The 26,607-nt window shown below is 37.6% G+C and overlaps 1 protein-coding gene across 4 annotated transcripts in view; it reads right to left on the bottom strand.

Moving 5' to 3' along the window:
* Positions 1–15,264: 15,264 nt before the first annotated feature.
* Positions 15,265–26,607, bottom strand: part of CDKL4 (cyclin dependent kinase like 4) — a 32,971-nt gene continuing 21,628 nt past the window's right edge. For 2 of the 4 annotated variants that reach the window (XM_081068678.1, XM_081068677.1), the window contains 6 exons: positions 26,053–26,143; positions 24,943–25,140; positions 24,230–24,312; positions 22,775–22,831; positions 19,171–19,305; positions 15,265–16,947 (listed from right to left, as the gene is read on the bottom strand). In XM_081068678.1, coding sequence (XP_080924804.1) covers positions 16,846–16,947; positions 19,171–19,305; positions 22,775–22,831; positions 24,230–24,312; positions 24,943–25,140; positions 26,053–26,143 — 666 coding nt within the window. In that variant the 3' untranslated portion in view covers positions 15,265–16,845. Of the gene's footprint in view, positions 16,948–17,326; positions 17,812–19,170; positions 19,306–22,774; positions 22,832–24,229; positions 24,313–24,942; positions 25,141–26,052; positions 26,144–26,607 lie in introns of those variants that run through there. The other 2 variants (XM_081068676.1, XM_081068675.1) reach the window with 2 other exon arrangements.

The following is a 26,607-nucleotide window of genomic DNA, read 5'->3' as shown; positions in this document are numbered from 1 at the left end:
AAAATTTGAAGATTTTTTGGTGCTGCTGCTATAAATGCCCCACCTCTGTCTTATTTTCTTCCAATCCTCAGTAAAGACTGTGACCCACAAGTTGCTTTATATGAGTAGAATTTTTATAAAAATGAAGGAGCTGAATTAATGGCTGGACACTTCCCAGGGAAAAATTCAGAACTCCAAGGAGAGGGCTTCCTTTCACATAGGTGGACTTTATTTGGCCTTGGCCTAGTGAGTTGCCTCAAACATCAGACTGTGAGCAGATGTGACGTGCACCACTCCTGAACAGAAGATTCTAGAGCCATTGCAAGTTTTCACCAGGCCTTTTGTTTCTGTGCCCTCTTCCTCAAGAAGGGCATATCTCCTATAGGAGCTGCTCCTTTAGTCTTGGTCCCTAAATGAGAAGACACATGAACCTGTTCTCAAAGCACAGCCTGCATAGAGCTGCAGCAGCCCAACCACAGCCAATGACCTGTAACAGAGCAGGAAAGAAACACTTGCTGTTGTAAGCTACTAAGATTTTGAGGTTGTTACGCAGTATAATCCAATGAAAGCCAATTAATATGAAGCCCAAACTATAAAAGTTTCCAGAGGGAAGAAAGAAGTCCGGTAACTCGCAAAAAGTCCAAGTGAATGTCAGACACAAGATCAGCAATGCCAGGTTTTAGAAGGTCATGGAGCCCTGTCTTCCAAGATGTGAGAGAAAATTATTACTGAGTCTAAAATCTGTAACTGATAAGACTATGAAGACATACTCATATATGCAAGGATATGGAAGGCCTATTGTACATGTGCTCCTCATGAAACAAACTATAACTATATAACTATACACACACACACACACACACACACACACACACACAGTGCCAAAAAAAGTATACACATTTTTAGAAAGGAAAGCTGTATTAAAATTGTAATACTCAATATATACCAATAAAAAAAGATGAATACAAGTCACGTTTGACTTCTGCAAAGACAAGAGGTGCTCAAAGTGGTTACCATCAGCGTCCAGACACTTCTGATTACGGCAAACTACTGCTTGAGCAACACTGACTAAAGTGTCCACTTGTATACATTTTTGTGGCACCCCTGGTATATATATATGTGTGCGTGTGTATTCCATTTTTATCCTACCAAAGTAAAAAGAGGAAAACAAAACAAAACACCTCTTTCCTATCAGTGAGGGGATAGGGAAATAAGTGAAGGTACTGAAAATTTGTAAGTTCATTACTTTCTGGAGAATTTAGCAAAGCATATCAAGAATCCTAAAAATGTTCCCAGCTTTTGATCCAACAATTTCATGTGCAGTAATTTATTTGAAGGAAATTAGCGTTTAGGCAAGGATTTAGCTACTGAGATGTGGTATGAAATGTTATATGTAAAAGTAATAATTGGAAACAGCCTAATGTACATACTAGGCAGGCATTAGCTATGATATAATATTTTAAAATTATTTCTTTAAAGTGAGTAATTCACGAGGTTGTTACAAAATTTAAAAAAAGATACACAGGTTATTCAGTAAAAAATAAAACTTTTTGTATCCCTATCCTTCAGCCACTGAGTTTCCTCCGTGAAGGCAACTGATACCAGTTTTCCTTTCGATCCTTCCAGAGTCATTCTTCCTCGTGTGTGTGTGTGTGTGTGTGTGTGTGTGTGTGTGTGTGTGTGTTTTCTTTTATGGTAGCATACTACCCACACTGCTCTGCCCTTGGTTTTTTACACTTCATCCTTCTTAGAGATTGTTCAGTATGAGCACATGGAGAGCTACCTCACTCTTTTAAACAACCACAGAGTATTCCTTTGATGCATGTCCCTTAAGTTACATAGCCATTTGGAGATGATTACATTTGTGGAAGATTTGTAGAACATTTAATAACATGCATAGATGTTCATGATTTTTTAAGTGAAAAAAAATAAACAGATTACAAATTGGTTGAGAGCTGGAGGTCTATAAAGCCTACAAATAGTCTATTCCAAATGCTGAGGGCACATATACACATATTCACATGAAAGCTTGGCATTTTTCATTACAAATTCCTGGAATGTGACATCCACTGTGCCCTTTGTCCTAGTGAGATGGCTTTTGTAACCAGGGAAACAGCCCTGGTTCGTGATCTAAAGAAATATTGGAGAGAGAGTCCAGCTAAAGATAACGAACAGCATTATAGTGTTCTCTGGGTACTCGGTACTCTTTCCCTCACTTCGTGTGTGTGTGGTTTTATGACTGACAAAATCAGCAGTTGGTTCTCAGCCACACTGCAGGTTTTTGAAAGCGATGACAGGTCCACAGATAACCAATTTGTAGAGCTTGTTTGGTGAATCTTCATCCTCATTATGTTTTCTGGACGACCGCAGTGCATACCGTGTGGGACATTTCTTACTCCTTTGGCCCAGATAGCTTTGCTGAGCCTGGTGTCAGGGTGCACACCTGGCCTTCCCACCTCTTTCAAGGCAAATTTCCAGATCTCTGAATGCCTGAGGGGCTCGCTTCCTGAAGCTCACTCGTTGGTGTACTTGTGAGTGTTGATGGTGTGTTGTCTGCTCATTACCTCGTTGATGGCTGACCGACCCTTCTTCTCTCCACCTTTCTATGTGGGAGCCATTCTGCCCGTCCCAAGTTGGAAAGGCTTGGTGATCTTCACATGCTCTTTTCCATGCCCATTGTGATGCCAGCCAGCACCACACCAGGAGCATCCAACCCCAGACGTCCCTGTTGCTTGAAGTCAAGCCACGAGGGGGCTTCACTACCTCCTCCTTTGCTTGCTAATAACTGAGTTAGAAATATGTCAGAGGAATGGACCAATCAATAAGAGGGACCAGAGGCCTTTGTGTCCTGCAGAAACTATAAAACCAACCCTAATAAGAAAACCAGTTGGAGTTCCTGGGATCGGGCCCTAGAAATCAGTCTGCCTGCCCCATCCCGGTTTTCCCTTTTGGCCTCACTCTGGCTGGATGCTGGGCCCTCCCTGGGAAGCACTGACAAGAAGAGAGGAGACTAGTTCAGACACTGATAGTTTGAAAAGCCAGCCATAGCTGGAACCTTATCTCTGCTATGCGCAAGTAGTGTTCGTATTTGAAACAAGCATCCTTTAAAAACAAAAAACAACTTTATTTTGCAATAATTCTAGATTTACAGAAAAGTTGCAAAGATACTACTAACAGTTCCTGTATGCCCTCACCTAGTTTCCCCTAATCTTACATTACAAATCATTACAAATGGTACATTTGTAATAACTCAGAAACCAACATTGGTACATTACTTTTAACTAAATTCCAGATTTTTGGGGGGGTTTTACTAGCTTTTCCACAAATGCCCCTTTTCTGTTCCAGGATCCAAGCTGGGGTCCCACACAGCGTTTTGTTGTCACATCTCCTTCGTCTCCTCTGCTCTTTCACAGTTTCTTAGTCTTTCTTGTCTTCCAGGACCTTCGCAGTCCTGAGGGGTTTGGACAGGTATTTTGTAGACTGTCCCTCAGTTTGGGTTTGTCTGATGTTGCTTTCTCATGATTACACTCGGGTTACGGGTTGTGGGAAGAATACCCGAGGTGAAGTACCTTTCTCTTCACACAGGATTAGAGGGTACATGACATCAACATGACTGATCACTGGTCCTGTTAACTTGGTTCATTCACATGGGTGGGGGTTCTGCCAGGTCTCTCCACTCTAAAGTCACAATTTTTTCACTTTCCATACTTTATTCTTTGGACCACAGTTACTAAGTCCAACCCACACTCAAGGGGAGGGGAACAGAGCTCCACCTCTGGGAGGGAACAGTATCTACACATATTATTTGCACTTCTTCTGTAAGGGAGATTTGTCCCTCCCTCCCTTATCTGTGTATTTATTCAATCACTTATTTATATACAAGCATCCTTTTAATTAAAACAATAAATACTCTTGTTTAAGTAAAGGGGTTGGGTCAGTAGTAATGCTTAGGAAAGGCTTTCCTCCTAATGGGCATATGAACAAGGACTTTAAAAAAATGATAGTTTCATCTCAGCTTTGCCACATCTTAGCTATATTACCTAGGACAAGTTTCTTAATCTCTCCCCTCAGTTTCCCTTTCTTTAAAATGGACATATTAAATACTAAAAATACTATTTTATAGAGGCGTAAAGATTCAAATAGATCATTTAAACACATAGCATAGGGTATAAAAATAGTTAATGCTTAATAAATATTAGCTGTTATTTATTACATGATTTAATTTTATTAAATTAAGAAATATATATGTACATATGAATATGACTACACACACACACACAGAATCAGTGGTTGATTATATCCTTAGTAATTTTTATTCTCTGTGTATTTGAACATTCTAAGTTTTCTATAATAAACACTTATTTTCCTAGTAAGGAAAAAGTAGTAAAAGTTATTTTCCAGATTAATAATACCTGGCACTGCTAAAAGTGTGGAAAATAACCACTTTCTCATACCACTGCTGTGAAGAAAACTTGCTAAATCTTTTCTGAAGAATGTCTTGGCAATAAGTATCAGAAGCATTAAAATTTTGCAGACCATCTGACTAAGCAATTCCATTTCTAGCTTTTTATCCAGATGAAAATATTGTACAGTATGTATGCACAAAGGTTTATCCATACAAATGCCCAGTACATCAATTATAAAAGCAAAAACTGGTTAATAACTGAATCCTTTATGTGAATGACGGTCCTGTGTAGTCAAAAGATCTTTTTGTAGACGAGTGTTTAATGAAATTCTTTAAATGTTCATAACACATTTATGTGACAAAGGGCAGTAACAAAAATTATAGCCAGTACAATTCTATTTTTGTAAAAGGCACGTACACACACACACACACACACACACACACACAGAAAAATGTTGAAAAATGTATCTAAATGCAACAGTATTATCTCTGGTTAATTGGATCATAAGTGACTTCCTATTTTCTAATTTGGGTTTATCTGTATTTTTCAGATTGCTTACAAGAAACCTAAATTATTTTTGGATGTCGTAAAAGCCAATGCTATTTTTTTTTTTTTTTTTTTGCCAATGCTATTTTTGATGGGGTCATCATGGAGGATTTGGAAAATATAAAATATTATATAGAAAGAAACTAAGATTCTCACAATTTTACCACTTAGGACTAACCATTACTAACAATTGGTTTTATTTCTTTCAGTCTTTTATATGAATTTGTAAATAATCTTTGCCATACTCCTCTCCTACCTAATTTAGAACAATACCATATGCAATGATTTGTATTCTGCTTTTTTTCACTTAACATTATATCATGAACATATCCCTAAGTCTTGAATACGTTTAAAAACATTAAGAAACAAACACAAACTAGAGGGCAGATGTTTAGGAAATGATGTGTAAAGATTCATTACAAAGTGAACAAAGCAAGTTGCAAAGCAATATTATAGGATGATCATGTAAAATGTTCACCAAACACTTCATTTTCTGGTTATCTCTTAAGAGGAATTATGGGGAAATGTTTGGAGGTTTAAATTTTTTAAATAATGTGTATATTGTTATTATCTCTGTATTCAGAAAAATTATATAGATTTTAAAGTAAATAAAAACCCCATTTTAAAAAGCCTGTACAATAACCTACTGTACTTCAAAATTCTCCTGTTGATGGACATTTAGATTTGTTTCCACTTTTTTACTACTATAAATAATGATAATGCTAGGATGAATATTTTTGATTTCAAGCCTTTTTCTGAGGTCATTATAGTCTATGATAACTTTGAAGAGAAATTCCTAGATCAATTCGTGTGGCTTACTCTTAAGAGATTTTTGTTTGAAATGTATGCCTGTATATAAAGAGCAACAAGATTTAACTTTTTAATAGAAATCAACAAGACCCCTTAGTTTATGGCTTCTAATTTACTCAGAGAATTTTTCATGGGAAAAACTGTACTCTCTTTGGAAATATATTCCAGTCTTATCTGAAAACAAATTTCTCAACCCCAACAAAAACTTCAGAACCTGGCCTAATATATTACAACAGAGAAATGGAGGAAATAGATGCGTGTTCTTGATTGATTAAGCTAAACTAATGAGGCTCAATTCACTGGTGATATTCTAATATGGAATCGAGAAGAGAGACTATAAATAATAAAAGTAAATAAACATTCTCATCATTCTTGCTTTTGGGAATTATTTTCCCACTTTATAATTATTATACATAGAAGCAGCCTCACATCCATTATCAAATAAGGCAATGAAGAGACACAAGGTGTTAAATCAACAAATATAGTTTCGACTACCTCTTTAATTTGTGTTTAACATTTCTTTGGGTCCTTTAACTTTCCAAGGCCTTGTTTGTTTATCTGTAAAATCAGAAGTTTGGTGTGATCTCACAAAGGATTCTCTGATTGAAATTTATGCAGCATTCACATGAATGTTCACATTTCATGATGATCTCTGTATCGTCACTTTGGTTAGAGCCAGGCCTTGCATCTACAGAAGAGAAATATGGACATGCCTTCACTTACAAATGTGCTGAGATCCACTCAAAAAGAGACCAAACGCCATGATATAGTTTGGCGCTGCCCATTTAGCTAAGAACACTGTTTTCACATAGTTATTTTAACTAAGGTTGGCCGTAGAGAAATTCCATTCAGGATGTAAGGATTCAGTGAAAATTGAAAATGCCCCAAAGAAAGGGACTTGGTTTCAGACAATTAATTCTTACCACCTTTAAATGAAAAAAATAGGTAAAAAGTTTGGGAGAAGTTTTTTGAAATTTTTAAAGTCAGCTCTGCCACTTCCTGGCTACCTCTCTGAACCGGAGATTTCTTGTTAAGAAAAAAACCAAAAAACAAAAAACTACTTCCTACGATGTTTGGAAGAGTATATGAGGGAATATATACAAAATATCCAGTACAATGCCTGATAGCTGATAAAGGCTTAATGTAATTTAGCTCCCTTGGACCTGTTAATATACTACGAACATAAAAGCCATCAGAAAAGAGGTAATAATATGTGCATGCAAATACATAATATATGCATAAATTGGTGAAATTGGATGACTTGAAAAAGCCATAATTTGCGTCCATCATGCATCAATAATTTGTATTTCAACATATAATAGCTGCTTTATATTTAGAATATTGATTTAAAATATTTTTTATCCTTTTACCACATAAGTCTTGTGATTTCTATTGTTATTTAATGCTTCTGTCTAGCTTTGATCCTGTCAAATTTCCAAAAATATTCAATTGTATTGGTCATTAGTGCTCCCTGATGGGTTTAGAAATTCTGCAACCCTCCCCCCCCAAAAAAAAAACACCCAACAACAAAAAATACTGTAAATTTGTGCAAGATAAGGTAACTTGTGGTTAGCAAGTTGAGATAAAATAAAAATACTGTAAATAATGTTCTGGGATTTTTGCATACTGAGAGTACCGGAAAATCTACTGGCAATGTTGCTAGATGGAGTCTTCCTGGGATCCTCGCCAAAGATTTACTTTAATCCTTAGGAATTGCACAATTTGAAAACTGAAGTTTCAATTTCACTTGTACTTAACAGCCCTTCCTTCAGCCATGTGTATTCTTCTGTGTTGATGTTATTGATCAAAGGGCATGCTGTGCACTTACTGGGCAAGAATGGTATTCTTCCTCTGCAGAGTGGCGTCCAGCTCATCTATTTATGCTGTGCCATCATCTGTGGCAACAGGCAGATTCAAGTGCTTACTAAGACAAAACAAAACAACAGTGATAACAAAACAAAAACCGAGCCCAGTGTTGAATAACATAAACCACCTAATTCTTCTTACATATCTTTGGTCTGCTTAAAAAATGGAAGCTGGGCTTCTGCAAAGCACCTGCACCCCCAGGAGTTTGCAATTGTCACTGTGGAGGGAGCTCTCTGTAGTAGACAGGATGGAGAAAGACGGCAGAGTGGATCAGGAAGGTGGGAAGACACAAGACTAGTTCCTTCCTGCCAAGCAGACAGAGCAACGTTTAGCTAGGCCCTGTCTCTGTCCTCATCTCTCCCATCATTCTGTGACAGACCTGAGAAAAGACAGGTGGAAGAAGACACAGGAACAGGAAAGCGATAGATGACAGCTGTTTGCTTATGTTATTTCACAAAATATCGTAACTGGAAGGATCCTTGAAACTCCTTAAAAAGACTGTACTCATTACAGATTGAGGGGTCAGAGAGAGAATGGAACACGCTCAACACAGGGCATTTGGTAGGAGAACTGGCTCTAAAACCCAGGCAACGCATTTCCACTTCCCCACACTGCTTTGAGGCATGTTCTTTGTAAGGTGGCCAGGGCGGTAGGTACATTTCCACCTCCATTTCTCACCCCTGGTGGTGCCCTGCCCTCCCAGTCCCTGAAGAATGCCTTCAGGGTGCCCTCCAGCCATTCAACAGCCCACCCACCCCAGCCCAGGGTTCCATTTCCTCAGCATACTGATGACAAACAGCTCTTGGGAGAATCCTTTAAACAAACTCACATAAAAATTCTAACTGGTACATTATCTTCCTAATCGTCTCGGTAGGATTACTTTGGAACCCAGATGAATTTCTAAATGTTAAATATTTAAGGCAGAATGAGGAAGGGATTTTTATCTCTTGTAGGCCAGTTCACCTTTGGGGCACAATTAGTCATGGTCTCGCTCTATTTCAAGTCATAAAGGGTTCAGGACGCAGGGAAAGGCAAACTGATGAGTACCAGGGCAAGCACCAAGAGATCCTCTTTCCCAGGTTCCAAGCACTGTGAGCTGTCCAGACATTAACCCAGCAGAGCTCTCTAAAGTTTGGGATAGTAACATTTGGAATCTGGATTTGGAAATGGAAGAGGGGACTTCTACTGAAATCCTTGAAGCCAACTCATGGCTAAGAACCCATGATTTAGAGGCAATATATTTGACAGAGTCCATTTTGGTGAGGGATTTTATCTTTCCTAAATGGGATTATATTTTAGGAATAACAGAGTGTACGGCATCCAAAGAGACGTCAATCTCCAAAAAATTGTATTTTAGGGATTTGTTTGAATTCCATCCAAGATTATTTTCAAATTTAGTTTATATAAGATAGTACTGGTATTTTATGGGGGGGAGGGACTCTGATATTACACAAGATTAAATACAGGATGATTTTTCTCTAACCTGAAAATTGCAATTAGTAAAAGGAGATTACCAAATCCAGGAGAAAGGAAATTGGAAAATAAAAACAAATGCATGTCAGAGCAGAGAGAATTGATGGTATTTGGTGCAGGAAGAAATTGATGACAATAGGACAGGAATTCAAATCCAAGAAAAGTAGATGTGTGGCTAGAAAGGAGAATAATTATGAACACGGGGGGAATGTGAAAAGGAGATGCTGAAATGGAGACTGTTGCAGGCAAGTGACAAATACCATTAGTCCTCCAGCTAGCACTTCTGACAGTTCTTCTCCTTTCCTTTCTTCTCTTACTGAAAGCGTTCCTTAAAGATGTGGGCTGATCTCACCCAGTCATTTCCTCACTGCTTCAAGAATATAAATTGTTCATATGATTTCAGTTGCTGGAATATACAGATTAGATTAAGACTTGCATCTCTAGCCTGGAACTCTTGCTTTTTCTCTACTTGAGTTTCCTACAGCTAATGACCGTGTTTAAACAAACACAGTATTAAATTTGTTTTGTGTATTCCCAGACATAAAATGCTTTTTCTTCAAAATTTAGTTGTACTCCTCCAGCCAACTCTTCTATCTCTGATGATTCCAACTCCTCAGAAAATCTCTTGGAGTCACGGTCAGGTGATTTCATGATGCTGGTATGTTTTCTTTAAGTTTTCTGGTGAGGTCTTAGTTTGCGCCTTCTGGTGTTAGAATTCTTGTTTTAGATCAGTGTTATTTTCATTTTAGAGTTGAAGACGCTAATGATCAAAGGTCATGACTTGTAAGTGGCAAAGCCAAAGTCTAACCTCTGGTAGGATCTCTTTCTAGTTGATACAGAAAGAGGGAAAGTGAGGAAAGACAATGACACCAGTCATCCTGAATACTCAAAGGTGCTAGAGACCCTTCTTATGAGAAACTAGGTAAGACTTTCCCCTAAAAGCACCTAAGACCCATCATTAGCTGCAGTCTGCTGAATGGGAGGATGAGTGATGAGCACTGGATAAAAACACCAATCAGGATGCAAACTGACTGTTTTGGGGGAGGTAGAAACTAAACCTGGCATCTATCCAGTTATCTAACACAGACATGAATATTTTTCTTGCAAAAAGATGTAATGTTCCAGGACAGTATGGGGAATATAATCAATAATGTTGTAAAGATTATGTAGGGTGCCAGATGGACACTGGACTTATCAGGGAGACCACTTCATGGATGGTGTAGATGCCTGACCACCGCACTGTACACCTGAAGCTGAAGTTGAATAATACTGTATGTCAACTATAATTAAACATATATACAGAGGGTGCCAAAAAATGTATATACATTTTAGGAAAGGAAAAAAATGTATTAAAATTGAAATACTCCACATATACCCATAACAAAAGATGAATACAAGTCATGTGTTACATTTTTTTGGCACCCCCACTATATATAGTCACAGGATGTGGAGTACAGCATAGGGAACAGAGTCAATGGAATTGTAACAGCTATATATGATTTCAGGGGGGTTATCACTTTGTTACAATGCTTTGGATTTCTTGCATAGGGTGGTTACACATGTCTTCAGAGAAGACAATGTCTTCCTTGGAAGTACAGCAGCCTTAACTAAATAAAATTCACTGATAGAGACGAGTGGGTAGCAGAAAAGAATGCTTTTCAGATTCCCTAGACTGTATTTGTAGTTCTAGGTTAAATTACAGCAGACCCTATGCCTTTATGTGTGAATATTATTTGAGAACTTGCTTTTGAACTGTAATATAAGGTAAGCCACTTAAAAACGTACTCTATTTCAGTTATCTATTGCTACATAACAAATCATTCCAAAACATAGTGGCTTAAAACAATAATGATTTACTATTTCTTCTAATTTTGTAGGTTGACTGGGCTCAGCTGAGCAGTTATCCTGTTCTACTTGGTGCTGGCTGGGGACCCTCACTTGACTACATTTAGCTGGTGGATACACTGAGTAGGAAGATCCAAGAAGGCTTTGTCATATGACTGGCCCTTTGGTGTCCCTCCAGTGGCCATTTTCTTTCTACGTGGTATCTTATCATCTGGAAGTCCGGCCTAAGCTTCTTTACAGCTCAGTGGCTGGCTCCCGCAGAGAGAGAAAGCAGAAGTTGCCAGGCCTTTCAAGACCTAGATCCAGGAATGGCACAAGGACACCTCTGATGCATTCTATTTTTCTAAGGAAGTTACAGGTCAGCAGGAGGGGAAGACGGAGGGTGACTTCACCGTTTAATATAAGGAGAGGCAAAGTATCATTGCAAAAGGCACAAGGGATGGGAGAAATTGTTGTAGTCATCAGTGGAAATAATCTACTGTACATCAGTGGAAATATCTACTTTAGATAATCTACTGTATAATCCAAAGAAAATAAAGAATTAAAACATATTCAAATAATGACCTCATTCATTACTTTACTAATTGTTTCTCCCTCTTTTGAGCATTAGTTTAAGTTTGGTCCTGAGTCTTCGCTTTTTTAAACTTACAACAGAAACTATTGTGATAACTTGGAATTGAAGTTATAAGAAAATTTCCTATCTTGTAGTTTAAGTATTATAAAGAGTCAGGGACATATTTTGATGAACTGAAAGAAAAAGAATCTTATAGCCTCAAAGTACAGTTGTACAGATGTTTTTAGGAATAAGCATCTAGTTGGTCAGACTGGAAAAGATTTTGTTAATTTTTCTATTTGTAAAACTTGACAATCCAAGGCACAAAAAGGAATAGTTGCCATGTCAGCTATGCAGATATTCTAACTGATGGGGAATTAAATAACAAGTTCTGGAATTTATATATGAAGATGACAGTTTTCTTACTCAAATATAAAGTATTAGACAATGGACGAATAGCTGAGTTAAACAGAAACAAGGAGACAGAAATATTTCTAACTTTTATTAAAATAAGCTAAAGAACATATTCAGGTTAAGTTATATATACAAATATAAAGTCACTGAAGTATTCAATCCCATACTAAGGTTTTCTAAATATCTTAAGCTAAATTTAAAACATATTTATTTATATAGTTAACATAATACAACGAAAAAGGCTTTGTAGTGAATTGTTTCTAGTAGCATAAATTGCTATTGTGCTAATTATCAAATGCTAATTAACATATAGCTATAAATTCATGTGATTTAAAATAGACCTGCTTCTACATTATATGTTCTAAAATAGTAAGTAGACACACAACATCTTCAACGTAACAATACTGAGAGAGATATGGTCAGTGACTAGTGTTCACAACAGAAAAAAAATTTTTTTAGCTTTATAAATACAAGTCATTTATATGCCTGTTAAGTAGGATAACCAAATTCTCAGCTTGAGTACATTACAGCTTAAATATAAGGTTGACTGAACCTGAGTCCCTACTGCCAAAATATAAAATGGGTATAACTAGATATATTTGCAGAGTTCCATTAAGTTATCATTTACTGAAACTACTAAAAGTTTTACTGAAGTTAGACATGTATTAAATGTTGTCTTTATGGTTATCTTAAATTAATATTTCACAGCATATCTGTCATTTCCAAACTAATAAGATTAAAACATCAAAGAATGATTACATATTATTCTGCATTTTAAAAGCACACTTATTTTACTTACATTAAAAATCTGGTGATAATTAGCTTTGAAATCAATTTTAATTTATAAAATTGAACCTCTGTTACATGGTTGCCTGCAAACTACTATTTACTTGATAGAACTAGTAGTTATGTGTTTATGTGTATGTGAAAGCAATCAAGCAAGAGAGAAGAGAGAGAGAGAGAGAGAGACAGACAGACAGACAGACAGACAGACATCTCCTAGCTCCTGGATATATCACAAACACCAAAATTTACCTTGGTATTATTAATAGAAAACAATCTCTAGAATGCCTCTTCTAGTGGGAGATATGTCCAAGACACAAACACTCTGTGCAACAGAGAATCACAGAACTTTAGAGCTGAAGGGGAGCCTTAGACCATCTAGCTTATCTACCATGTTTCCCCGAAAATAAGACCTAACTGGAAAATAAGCCCTAGCATGATTTTTCAGGATGACATCCCCTGAACATAAGCCCTAATGCGTCTTTTGGAGCAAACCTTAATATAAGACCCGGTCTTATTTTTGGGGAAGCAAGTTACTCTCTTATTTAACAATGAGAAAATGAAGGCACAGAAAAGTTACACGTCATGACAAGACTACAGAGTTGCAAGCCAGGCCTAAAACCCGGTGTCCTAACTTCCAGACCAAATAGTATTTCTATTATTCTCTAAACTACCAATCTTAAAGACTTTTCGTCATCTACTAAAACAAAAATGAAGTTGTTGAGTTAATGATTTTAATCAAAGAGAAACACATCCATACATACCAACAACATTACTTTAACTTTTGAGTGACATTTTATTTTTATGTCTTAACTATGTGTGATAACATTAAAAAAAGGTCTATATATTTGCGATTCAGCTAATATCTTACACTGACACCTCAATTTTTTGAAGATTTTATTGTTTTGTGGAATTTTAGGATGATTCCTCTTCTGATAGTATGTTTTAAAATTTTGGTGGGGGGAGAACTCTGTGTCATTTCTAAACCCATGATTGGACATAATTAGGAGTGACACATAACTAAGAAATTGCCATCTTTTTGAAAAAATTGCAATTATCTGGCAAGTAAGCTAAAGAACCACAAAACATTTTCAGAATTGCTATTTTTTTTTCAAAATATACTTATTACTTTTCTTAGATCGTATAGTTTGAGGGATCTGCAGGAGCAGTGAAGAGCAGTGACACAGTTAATTTAGAAGAGGGAACATCTACTCCCCGCTTAGCTCTTCAATCCCTGCCTGAGAGCTTTGTTTTTACCCTCTACTCAATCATCTCCCTAATCAAAAGTATTCAAAAGCCTCTTGAACACAACTTTTCAGTGCTTCAGTCTAGTTAAAATCATCTTCAAAAAGTGACCCTCTAAAAGGGTTTTGTGGTTGGGGCAAGTTGTAACAATGACTACATTCAAATATCAGCAGGACTGAAATGGGGACCAAAGACAGAATCCAAGCAAACAGGCTTATGGGGCTGATACAGTTCTAATTAAATGTCCTTTCCTGTGGTGTGTCTGCATTTTTAATTCCCTGTAAAGTGAAACAAACAAACAAACAAACAAACAAAACTGCTTGGAGACTCTCAGGTCCATGTGTGGAAAATTGGAGGAAACCAGGGAGTAAAGAGGTGGAGAAAAGGGAGTATTCAGGTGGCGCCACTCACCCTGATAGCGCAGTATTTGGACCACACCAAAATATTCATTTATGTAAATAAATGAAAAAGCTAGAAAGCTGGCACGGGTGGCACAATTCCCAGGTAAGCCACACACTACGCAAGACTGTGAAGGAAACGAATGGTTACAGAATTGTGTGGGCTCCTGTGAAGAGCCTGGGGCAAGGCTATTTTGCTGAAGGTAAGTTTTACAAAAGTCATTACTTAATTTGGGTACTAGACACTGAAGTGCAACTGTCTTCCATGTGGCTGAGGAATGCAAAGGATTCTGTGTAGTACAGTGGTTTGAAATATGCACTGGAAACAGGAAAGAGTTGCAGTCTGAGATCTGTGCGCCTGGGTGATTCACGCAGCAGCAGAGCTATGTGGCCTGGGTCTCCCAGGGAAAGCCAAGTATGCAAATGTCATCGTATTTTTCTTCGTGGGGATATGCTTGCATCAGAACATTTTTCTAAGCATTAGATGCTTTCTCCTCTCCAGTGATACCTAAATGATAGATCTAAAGAAAAACAACTGCAAAATGCTAGCTTGAATTAATTCTTAAACGTAGGCAAAAATAAGGGAAGACAGTCACCCAACTAACCCCTGCTCCAAAACCCATTGTTGTGTGAGGCACAATGATAATTAAGCAAAATGAGTAATGGGCTCTTGTGCTGTCTTCTTAATTTTTGTGTGTGTATGTGTGTGTGTGTATTATATATGTATTATACATACTTAGGAGAGCTGGAGTAGCATTAGTGGTTTGGCAATAAGAAGGCTTACGTGATAAAAACACAATGAAAGCTAAAAAGAAATCTCTCAGCAAAGTTCCCTTTTATCTTTTATTTCTCATTTTCCTTGCACCTGTGGTACCATCTTATTAAAAATGCAAGAAACATACAAATCTGAAGAGGCATATCCTTTTTTTTTTCTTTTTGATTTTTTGGAGAGGCATATACTTGATAGTAAGATGAAAATAAGTCCCTAGCAGCTTATGTCATACTTAGAATGTTAAATGGCCAAATAAGCCCCCTTAGAATGTCTTTCCAGTGATCAAGGAACTATTCCTTAGATGCCATAATTCCTTAATGAAGAGATACTCCCTAATAATTGAATGAGATTCTCTGGAAATTTACATAGCCAGGTTTGCAAGTGCAATAAACTTCTAGAGATGAACATAAAGTGTTAACAATTTATGCTTGCTGTCTGGTGCCAGATACAGGGAATTTTTAGAATTATGTGTGTTTGCAAAATTTGACAACACTCAGGTGAGCACATCAAACCCAAGAGCAGAAAAGAGTTAATGAAATAATCTTAATATTTATGGATAGGAATATCACTATTTTGTGTCTTTATGCCAAACAGTGATGGACAGCCCCATGCTATTATTTTAAATGAGTTCCTTCATTAGCAAACAAAAAATACTTTAAACATTCTGTAACACTCTTAGATGTCCAGGATAAAAGGCGTCTACTATGGTGCTTCAAAATTTATAATTACAAATATATGTGTACACACACACACACACACACACACGTAGGTAGGTAGATATACTAGGTAAGTTTACTTAGGGAAATATCCCAGTGTAAAGTGGGCTCGCTGAAAGAAAGCTTCCTGCTGTCAGAAACGTTTATAAGCCTGACCTGATTATGATGTACAAGTTTAGGGCTGCACGAGTTCATAAAAGGCTACGGACGTAAATGTTTGGAAGAGATTGTTGATAAGAGAGCTTTTAGAAAATACAGCAGGAGGATAGGTTTAGGTACTGAGATGCTTTAGCCAAGAGGAGAAAAGAATAAGAAACCCTGATGTACCAAAGGACAGCATTAGAGTCAGCAGTCAATTATTCTAGCATGTTATGAGGATGGTAATTCCTGGTAGTTCATCCACTATTGGCTATGTAAATGTATGGACTGTTCTCTAGCTAGCTTTAAAAATAGAATTGCCAATGTCTCGTGAGACAGAGAAACTAGAGTCTGCCCTGGAATCAAGGAATAAGCCTAGGGAACCATTTCAAGGTTCCCTTCCTACACCAATATAAAAACACAGTTTTAAGTACCAGCATTACGCCACAGACCTGGCTACAATAAGAATGAGTTAAAATGCAGAAACATAATGTCATTCCTTACATAAACAACAGCCAAGAAAGCTATCTGTTATTAAGACGTTATGTGGTCAGCTGAAGCCAGATGATATATGTAAATTTTTTTCACAAATCGAAGTACAGTAAACCCACAAATTCTCAATATAAATTGCCTCAAGAGGGGCTGCTCTGATGAAATTGAAATGTCTCCTCCATATGTGCAGTTTCAGACTTTATAACATTTAAAGAAAATGTTCTAAAAGATAAAATTGGCATGTAAAAAGCACGGGCAGAGGAATTGGTAATGATCAGAGCAAAACAATTCTAGAAAGGCATCTTAATTTTCATATGGCTCATTTGCAATTGAAACACTGAGAATTCCTATCTCTCTTGTACAAAAATGTGTACATATTAAATTACTTTCCACTTGAAAGAACATTTTCCTAAATGTTTGGAAGATGATCAAATTTTAACTGGAGGACTTGTTTTCTTCCATCAGGTATGGGGGAGATGTGGCTTCCTGGTATGAGAGGCAACAGTTGATTCTAATAGCAGAATAAGACAAAAATAAGAAAGTAAATTGAAAACAATTCCTATTTGTACAATGTGATTTAAAGGTGGTAAAAAAAAAAGAAGGATACAAATGGTACAAAGATGTCAACAGACATCAATGTTAAAATTAAGCAGGGTTACCTTTCCAAAAATTGTGACATTCTAACACTTGAAAATTAGGTTCCATGACTTATTCTGGGACTCTCATGGGGGTACTATTATTTATATGAATATACAAATTTCTGTTATCTAGTCAGTGTTTAAAAGATAAATGCCCACCAGCTATTAAACGATAATTCCAAGAGTCTACATTCGACCCAGCTCAAATTTTTAATTTTTGAATATTAATTTTAAGATATTGGCAGGAAAGCAAAGATTTAAAAACCTCTTTATTATCAACTTGAAACAACATTTAATCTTAAGGAATTTGTTGGTCATCCATTCAGAGACTTAGAAATTGGCATCTAGGCAGAAATTTGAATTCACAAAATGAAACCACACCGAAAAGATCTTTCTCAATTTTTAGTTTATTTTCTGATAGGGTAAAATGTCTAGAGAAGAGGTGCACACTCAGAAAGAAAACCAGAACTTGAAAGACACCCTTGTCTTTCTCTTGGCCTTGCTCTCTAGAAACTTCCCCCGGTGGAGACAGATGTTCAGGCATTGTCTCATGGTGGGTGCTCTAGTGGGGCTACCACGCAGAGGTGGACAGAAAGTTGTTGACCAAGGACAGAAAATGACATAATCTTTGCAAATGAGATTATCCAGGTGCATGCTGCTCTTCGTGTTTCTTTTCCTTCTGTTGTCCTGGGTCTTCGGGAAGGTCTACTGTGAAGTCCCTGATCTTTATCAGTGGGCTATAGGGGATTAAGGAATGGGGAGCACAGCTGTGAGCTCGAGGCTTAAAGGGAAAGCAGTATCCACATCGCCTTCGAGGCGAACGTGGTAGACCATGGTTGAACCACGGGGACAAAGGCAGGACGGAGCAGTGAGGCTGTCCCATCCTCCCAAGCCAAAGGTGAGGAATCTGGTGAGACGTTTTTAAGGGAATATTGTTTTTACACACAATTCACACTGTATTTCACATTGCTGCCTCAGACTTATTTAAACAAACCTGAATCTTTTGGTTATTTACGTAAACTGTATTGGGCTTAATGTGCAAAACACATAACTAACAGTAAAAGATAAAATGGTCTATGTAATAAAAATTTGGATACCCAGAGATTTTGGATACACAGAAATCATCTTAACATTTCTTCCTATTGATTAGTTTAATCTTTCTCTCCCAACAAACTTCTATTTTAACTATCAAACGGTTGGAAAAAAAAGAAAAAGACTGCTTTCTTCCTTTATGGTGACATGCTAATGAGAAAATAAATGAGCAAAAAGTAGATCAAAGGTGGAAGATTAAGCAAATGCAAATGAAACAATTGTCAGTCTCTGATAAATTAAAAATTACCATCTTGACTTACTAATAAGCAGTGCTCATCTATTTATTTGGATCATATTTATTAAGAACCTTCTATGTGACACGTATTGTTTTAGGTGCTTGTATGAGGGGGAAAAAAACCCCAAACAAACTTAAGTCCCTGGAGTTTATGTTTAAACTTCAAAGTTTTCTGAAAGCAAGTAAAGAGCAGTAGCCTAACAAACTGCAGAATCAACACCTGTCATCATATTCACCGTATTTTTCTATAATACTGGCACATCTGAGGATAAGATTTGGTTCCCAGGTGTCTGAATTTCATCTCTTTGTATCTGGTCAGAGTTATCCTTGGCTTTGAGAAAAAAAATCTTAGAAAGGCAGACTTAGGTGCCTGCCCGGGTGAAAAGACCATGTATGAGTCGTTTCTTTTATTTGTGCATCTGAAGGCTACAGAAAGGTACTGGATTCCTCTGCAACGCCAATTACACTCAGTCCCGCTGTCATCAGAGTTTTATGAAGCTGTTGTACATGATCTGGCGGGTGGGGTATCCAATCAGTGTAACCAAAGATTGTGCAATCATTTGATTTAAGTATATTTGGATTTTGTAACTGTTTGGATCTTTTCCTAGTTTTATGATTTTATCATGTCAATCACCAGTATTTATTAGGTAAACAAATACAACTAAACCAGTGCAAAGATAAGGTCGTGGTGTTCACCTAGTCTCACTGTGAAAGGTAGAAAAAGGAAAATCAAGAATTTTTATAGCACTTTAACTTTGAACGGAGGTACCTGCTGACGTCTTCTATTTCTTCCTTCATTACGTGCTTTTCTTTTAATTTGGTCCTCTCGGAAAGAATCAAAGTAGGGGCTCTCCAGGAGCTGGGCACAGGTTAATCTGTCATCTGGATTCATTTTCAGACACTCCTTGGAAGAAAAGCAAATAAGATATTAAAAGAAGGGCCTCTTTTGTTACTGTGGCCCTAAACTGAATACTAACTTGATAGAGCAAATATGAGTTTAGAAATTCTTCAAGTTTGTACTCGTATATTACCCAGTACTTACAACTTGTTAATTGTGGTAATCTCTTATTTCTTTATAACTTCATTCTGGCTTCGGGCTCCATAATTCCACTTAAGTGGCTCTTGTTGTTCACACCTATGACCTCTACTTTCATATCTTTAAATCTACTTCCATATTTTGCATTCTCATCTCAGTTGTGTTAGATACTACTGACCACACCCTCCTCCTTGAAACTCTCCCTTTGGCTTCTCTGATGCCTCATTTTCATTCCTGCTTCCTGGTCGCTCCTTTTCAAACTAACCTTTCCTAGTTTACCTTCTCCACAATGGTTGCATGAAATTCTTCAAGGCTCAATCCTAGGTTCCCCTTTCCTTTCATCTGTTCTAAATTTCTAGCAAATCTTACTGACGCTCAAATGGCTTCAATGGTCAATGTTTACCAGAGACTTCCACATGTATATTTCTGGTCCAGACCTCTCTTTTGAACTCCAGACCCACATATGCAATGGCCTATTTCCTATCTCTCTGCTTTGTCTCAAGGTCACTGCTATAGGTTGAACTGTGCCCCCCACCCCCGCCAAATAACTGTTGAAGTCCTAACTCCCCGTACCTCATAATGTGACCTTATTTGGAAGTAGGGTCTTTGCAGATGTAGTTAACATGACCGCATACTGGACTGTGGTGGGACCCACTCTAATATGATTGGTGTCCTTGTAAGAGGGAAAACAGTGCAAAGCCAGACCCACAGGGCATACACTATGTGAATACAGGAAGAGACTGGAGTTCTGCTGCCACAAGCCCAAGAATGCCTGGGACTCCAGAAGCTAGGAGAGGCCAGGAAGGATCCTCCCCTAGAAGCTTTGGAGACAGTATGGCCCTGCCAACACCTTAATTTTATACTTCTCGTCTCCACAATTGTAAGAAAGAATTTCTGTTGTTTTTAGCCACCCAGTTTCCAGTACTTTGCTACGACTGTCCTAGGAAACAAATACAGGCACCCCCTCTTTGCCACCCTCCTCTACTTCACTCCCCAGATCTAAATCATCATCAAGTTCTATCAGTTTTGTTTCCATTTATATCTTCAATTTACTTCCTTGAAAAAGAAAAAAGAAAAAAAGAGAAAATTTACTTTCTTGTGTGGCTTTTCAGTCTATTGAAATCTAGTCTATCACTAAATACCTATGGGTTTCTTTTTTTAAGAGCATTTTTAGATTTTAAGAAAAGACTGTTAAAGCTGAGCTCCGCCATCGGGCTGGGGCTGGAACAACGTCCTGCTTGATTTGTTTTAGGTGCATTGAGAAGCACTGGATGGAGCTGAGGCTTCTGAGATCTGACTGCCTACCTGATAACTTCCGGTACACCGAGAGGCTGATGAATTCTCAGGGGTGCTCCCTAATCAAAGTGCTCCTAACCTGGGAAAGGTTTTAATAACGAGGGATGATAAACTGGAACTGCAAAGTGCAAGTCAGGCTCCTTTTCTTGAAAGGTCAAGTTGCACAGAAAGCCCTTGAACAAAATTTCCAACAGTCTAGTCTCCTTGAGGACCAGGTAAAACTGATATAGTGTTAGGATGGTTATGACTATAAAAACCAATGAGTAATAAAAAAATCAGTACTGTACCCATTGTCTTATTCTAAACCTAATGAAGAGAACACAAAAGGTCTGCCACATACAGGCCACTGCATGCCACCACTGTCATTGGCTGGCACTTGACTCACTAGAGCAGTTCCCTATATAGGTCAGGACCTAGTCCCAAAGGATAACTAATTGCCTGTATGGTAGCTGCTAATCATTTGCTGTTCAAGATGTCTCATTTGCAATTAATGAAAGAAAACTTGCTTCCATTTAACATGGGGCAGGAGTCTAGGACATAGGGTGTGGACCACAGAATAGGTCAAACACTGTGGGTCTAAATCAAATAGTTGAGTGACAAAACTAGCTTCACCCAGAATCCTGGGCCGGCCAACAGCGCACGTCACCTTTGGAGATGAGGACAGGGAGTTCGTTCTATACCTTGGAGTTTTCCTACCCTGGAGTTGCCTTCTAGGAAGTTTTCTCTCTGGTCAGTTGAAGGAGAACCAGAGGAAGGCTTGGCCTCCACTTGAGAATGGGCTTGCAGCAGTACCTGAAGCTCCCCACGTCTGGGTTTTGTTAAATTGTAGGTGGGTCAGAACAACCTGTCCAGAACAAGGTCAGGACATTGGGCTTCCAGGATAGGACCCGTAGATTGCTGGGTGAAGGTAGGTAAGAGCAGTGAGGCAGGCAGAAGGCAGCTGAGGTCCAGTGGAGTAGTGGTAAGGGCAGTCTGGGAGCGCAGAGGTGTCAGGCTGGGAATCTCAGGAGGACCCAGACTGAAGGCATCCAGCACCCTGGAGAGCACCTTGGCAGCGACCAGCACTAGCACAAAGTGAAGTCTAGGTCATCCAGATGGCTCCCCCTTCTAGATCAGATGAGTTTCAAATGGGGCTACTTATCATAATCACCTAGGGGGATGTTTAATGATACAAATCCCCAGGTCCTATTTATAGAGATTCTGTTCTAACCTGAGGTTAGATACTGGAATGTGTGTTTTTAAAAAGCGCCCAGGTCATACTCCCATGAGTAGTATGGAAACTGCTGCTATAAATAGAATTTAATTGATTGTTAAAGATAGATACCCTTACTGGTATCTCCAGTCTTATCTCCCTAAGGGCTTTTAGTATTCACTGTGGATGGATGAATCACACATAGTATGGCCTTAGTTGGTCAGGCATAAATGACAGACTGGTCATAGGTGAGTTTCTTCTACTTTTTATTATAATTTGTCTTTTGTTTGACTATCTTTTTTGGGCCTCGTGCATGGACTATGTACAGTGTCTATTTGGCTCTGCAGTTCTACTCATTTTTAAAAATAATTAAAAATTTTATGTAATTCAATATATCTAAAATGTTATCAGTTCAACATTAATGTTTTAATTAACGGAATATTCTATACTCTTTTTATAGTGTTTTGCATAGAAATCCAGTCATGTGGATTCAAATTAGCCATATTTCATGTGTTCAATAATAACATGTAGTGGCTACCGCATTGGACAGTACAGTTGTAGACCTTCAAACGTAAGGAGTATAGCCATCTTCACAATTTCCATAGTCTGAATATACTTCATCAAATTTCCTCATGAATTCAAACGAAGTATTGGTGTTCATCACAGCAAACCCTAATTATACTCTTTCATCTTCTACTAATGTTTATGGATATGCTAGAAAGATGACTGCATCAGCGATGACATCCTACCTTACCATTATATTTGCCTTACTGTCCACCCCTCCTGGAGTTCCCAGCTTCAATCACTACAATTTGCAGTCCATAATGGTTATAATTGATTCTTAAGTACCTTCATGAAATTCAAAGCCACGGGATGAGCATCTGAGATCTTTTCTTCAAGAGTCTCCTAGAAAATACAGAATTTCAATGTTACATAACAACAAAGTAATGTATATTTTGACTATATTAGTAATAAGAACATGTAAGTTAGATCATTTTAATTTTTTTAAATCGTATTTTTGTATAATTTTACACTATGCAAAGATTTGAAAGACAAAAAATGGAGTTATTTTCTTAATTTCACAATGTCTTGCAATGGATGATTGGTAAATATGGGTTCCAAATGTCCCCTTCTGAAATCCTTCAACAATACTATAATATCTGTGTTGACCTACTTATAGGGATGCTTTGAGCACTTAGGAAATAGATTCAACTACATGTGTAAGAGCACTACAAAAAGCAAGAGAATGATGAACGCACAATTCAGAATAGTAAGGAGGGAAGAGAACAAGATTGAGGAGGAGTATGGGGGGAGTTTCACAATAATGGTAATATTCTTCTTTAACTAGGTAGCAGGTACATGTGGACTTGTTGTATTTTATTCGTTAAATTACATATTCTTTTGTAATTCAACCTCTAGCCTTGCAATTCAACTTTTAACCTTTTATTTATTAAAAACTTTAACAAATAGAAGAAATCAAAGATATAAATCAAGGAATTATAGGAAATAAATTTAAAACGAAGAGGGTGTCTAGAAGCAGTTGGCACCACTTGGACCCCAGATGGTTCACATGTGCCATAAATCATGATCTGTCTTTACAGATTTTCCCCATCCTTGCACCACTCTGGAGCCAACACTGCTTGTGTGTGGACACATGCCTCTCCTGACCACCCTTTCATTCTGTAGGCAGAACCTAGACCGTACGGAGTTTTAAAGATCATAGCCCAAACTTAGGTAATACAGACAGGAAATCAATGTCTACAGAGAGTAAGAGGGCGGCATAGTCATCGATATATTCCCATAGAAAGGCAAACCCACAGAAAGAGTGTGGAGTTTTGATTGGGATACAATGAGGATCATCTTGTAGAATGACCTTCCTATGTGAAAAATATACATTGTGAAGAAATGGTCTTTATTGATTTGAGCTCTGTTTCACATGCTGAAAAGCAGAGAATGTATTTTTTTTTCCAAAATAAAGAAAACTATAGTAAGTACTGTTTATGTGAAAATAATTATTTCAGGAAAAGGTACCTGAGTGTTTTGACTAAAATGATCAAGATATTTATGTAAGGAAGGAAATATACTCACTTCAAATTTAACATTAAATTAATCTTTGGCTAGGACAAGTAAACTTTATAAGCATTCTCCTGATTCATTTTATATAGCTTTCATATAGTTTCTTGCATCTGTGTTAGTGTGTCATAAGGAAAACAGGAGCCCAAAGCACTCATGGTAAACAAAACAATTACCCCTTTAAAGAAAGGAGCAACACAAATACTAAAACATCCAAAATCGAGTAGTTACCATGTCTTCTGGTTCAGGAATACTGATGCCATGGAAAAACTGGTTACTTTTAAAGATAGATTGATGTCTTGGGATTAGTTTTCCTGTAAAATACAAACCGTATAATTCAGAAGTTTAGTAAAAATAATATAGTGTTTAAACGGTTAACTTCTGAGGTCCAGATGTGAAAGAAATACTCAGCCTGGCTGTTAACCTCCAGACTTGGGAGGAATACGTCACTGCAAAAACACACCTTCTCAGGTCAGGTCAATTCTCACACACAACTCTCTTTGTCATACATAGCTTATCATACATAGCCTCCATCAGAAAAAGAGGTAAGAAAATGGTGAGGAGGGCTTTATACACATGATCTCATTTAATCTCATAACAGTCAAAATCCTCTTTTACAGTGGACAGAAATTGCATTTGATCATATCTTCTCTTCAGAGTGAGGTCTATGCAGCTGACCCATATACTTAGCCCAATATGGAAAGTAAATGTAGAGTTTATTCCATGGCCAAGTGGCTTGCCTTAGAAAGGAATCTAGAAACTCCTCAGTGGGAGACGTAATGGCTCTGCATATTGAGATAAAGGGTTGGACTTTGGCTACAACCCAGAACAACCATCCTGAGTTGCATGCTGGAAAGGCAAGAAAGCTCCTGCTGTTCATTACAATGACATGCTATTACTGTAACAATTTAGTAACTCTGTCAGCCATAAAATGTAACTCCTACCGAGTGTTCTGATTATTAGATAAAGCTGATCCACATCTGATTTTCCGGGCCAGAGTGGCTGGCCTGTCAGGAGCTCTGCAAAAACGCAACCAGTAGCCCATATATCGACTGAAGAACCATACTGAGTATCCCCGACAAGAAGTTCTGGAGCTCGGTACCATCTTGTAGCGACATAATCAGTGTAGGCATCTCCTGGAACTGCAAATGCATCAATCAAATGAGGTGGTCACATTCTCCCAACATGCAAACCATTCCCAAGAGCAGGTCAGGCATTCAGGTAAGCTTCAAAAACTCTCAGAGGCCTTGTACTCCTAACAGTTAATGCAGTGAGGAACTGAGTCAACAGTTACACTGTGTACTCAGATAGTAAATTCAACTTCCAAAGGCACCTTAGCTAGTGAATATCTATATAATCCCAAACAGAGGGCAGGGGGATTGAGAATTTCAGTAGTATGACTTCAAGTCTAAACCAACTTCCAAATGCATTGCCAAGTTACCCATATCTGGGCCTTATCAAGATACTGATTATGTGCATAACCACCTTCCAATGTGTATGCTGCTAATACATGTTTTTGCCCGCTGCACAGCTCTAGATTTGGGGAGAAATACTGATTTGTCCCCCTTTCTCTTTGGTTCCTTCCTGCCTGGAATGACTTCCGTTTTCTTAGCACTGTCTCTGAATCCTCTCTTTGTTACTCTCTAGTCTCACCAGCTTCATGAAGTTTTTGTCAACCACTCTAGCCAACATTAGTATCTCCCTCCAGGGAACCATCTGCACCTTCACTTTAGTACTTTATCGCCAATCATCTTGCATTAGTCTTTTGTTTCTTTTACTTCAGATTATAAGTGCATGGAGAGCAGAAATGCATCATACAATTCTTTTCCTCTCCTATACGGCAAAGCATACAAATGTGACATCCAATAAATTCTAGCTGAACGGAGTGGAGTTGAAGTGCAAACTAATGCAGCGACAAAAGGTTAAAGTGAGATTTTCCTTTTTGAATAATAACAATATAACACTTAGCATGCATTCGATACCTAAAGTAAGAACTTATATTAATTCATAATCATCATCTAAATTGGATAAATTAGTAAAGAGTTGCTACTTACTCAGAATTCGTGCAAATCCAAAGTCACAGATCTTGATTATTCCTTGCTTAGTTATCAGAATATTTTCAGGTTTTACATCTCTGTGAATGCACTGTAAGATAACATTTGATTATTTATCTGAGCCATCAAAATGACAAAGCATAATAAACAATAACTATTAGTTTCAATGACATATAAGCATAGCTTGTGAGATAAAAACAAATATGGTTTTCCTTCATTTTACTAAAAAACTTAAAATTGGCAATTTTTCACTTGTAAATCTTATCATATCAAAAGAGAAAAATCAAAATGTTACCATATAAGTGAAGAAATGTGGGATATTTTTGGGGGGGGCAGGAGGAAGTGAGTATCATATGATTATTTCTTCCATTTTTTACCAGGTCCTATTTAAACTGTAAGAGGTAAAACCTTAGATGAGATTAGACCTAATGTCCTCCAGTAAGAACTGCTGCCACCCACGATCACAAGTCAGGGTGTATACTGCAGATTTGTGGAATTGGAAAAACACTTGAATGAGAACAAACAAAGCTCATTTATAATCAGAATGCCCGTATT

The sequence above is a fragment of the Rhinolophus hipposideros genome (assembly GCF_964194185.1).
Source record: "Rhinolophus hipposideros genome assembly, chromosome: 12".
Classification (NCBI taxonomy): Eukaryota; Metazoa; Chordata; class Mammalia; order Chiroptera; family Rhinolophidae; genus Rhinolophus; species Rhinolophus hipposideros.
Note: the sequence above shows the minus strand (reverse complement) of the source record. Positions and strands in the feature narration are given on the sequence as shown.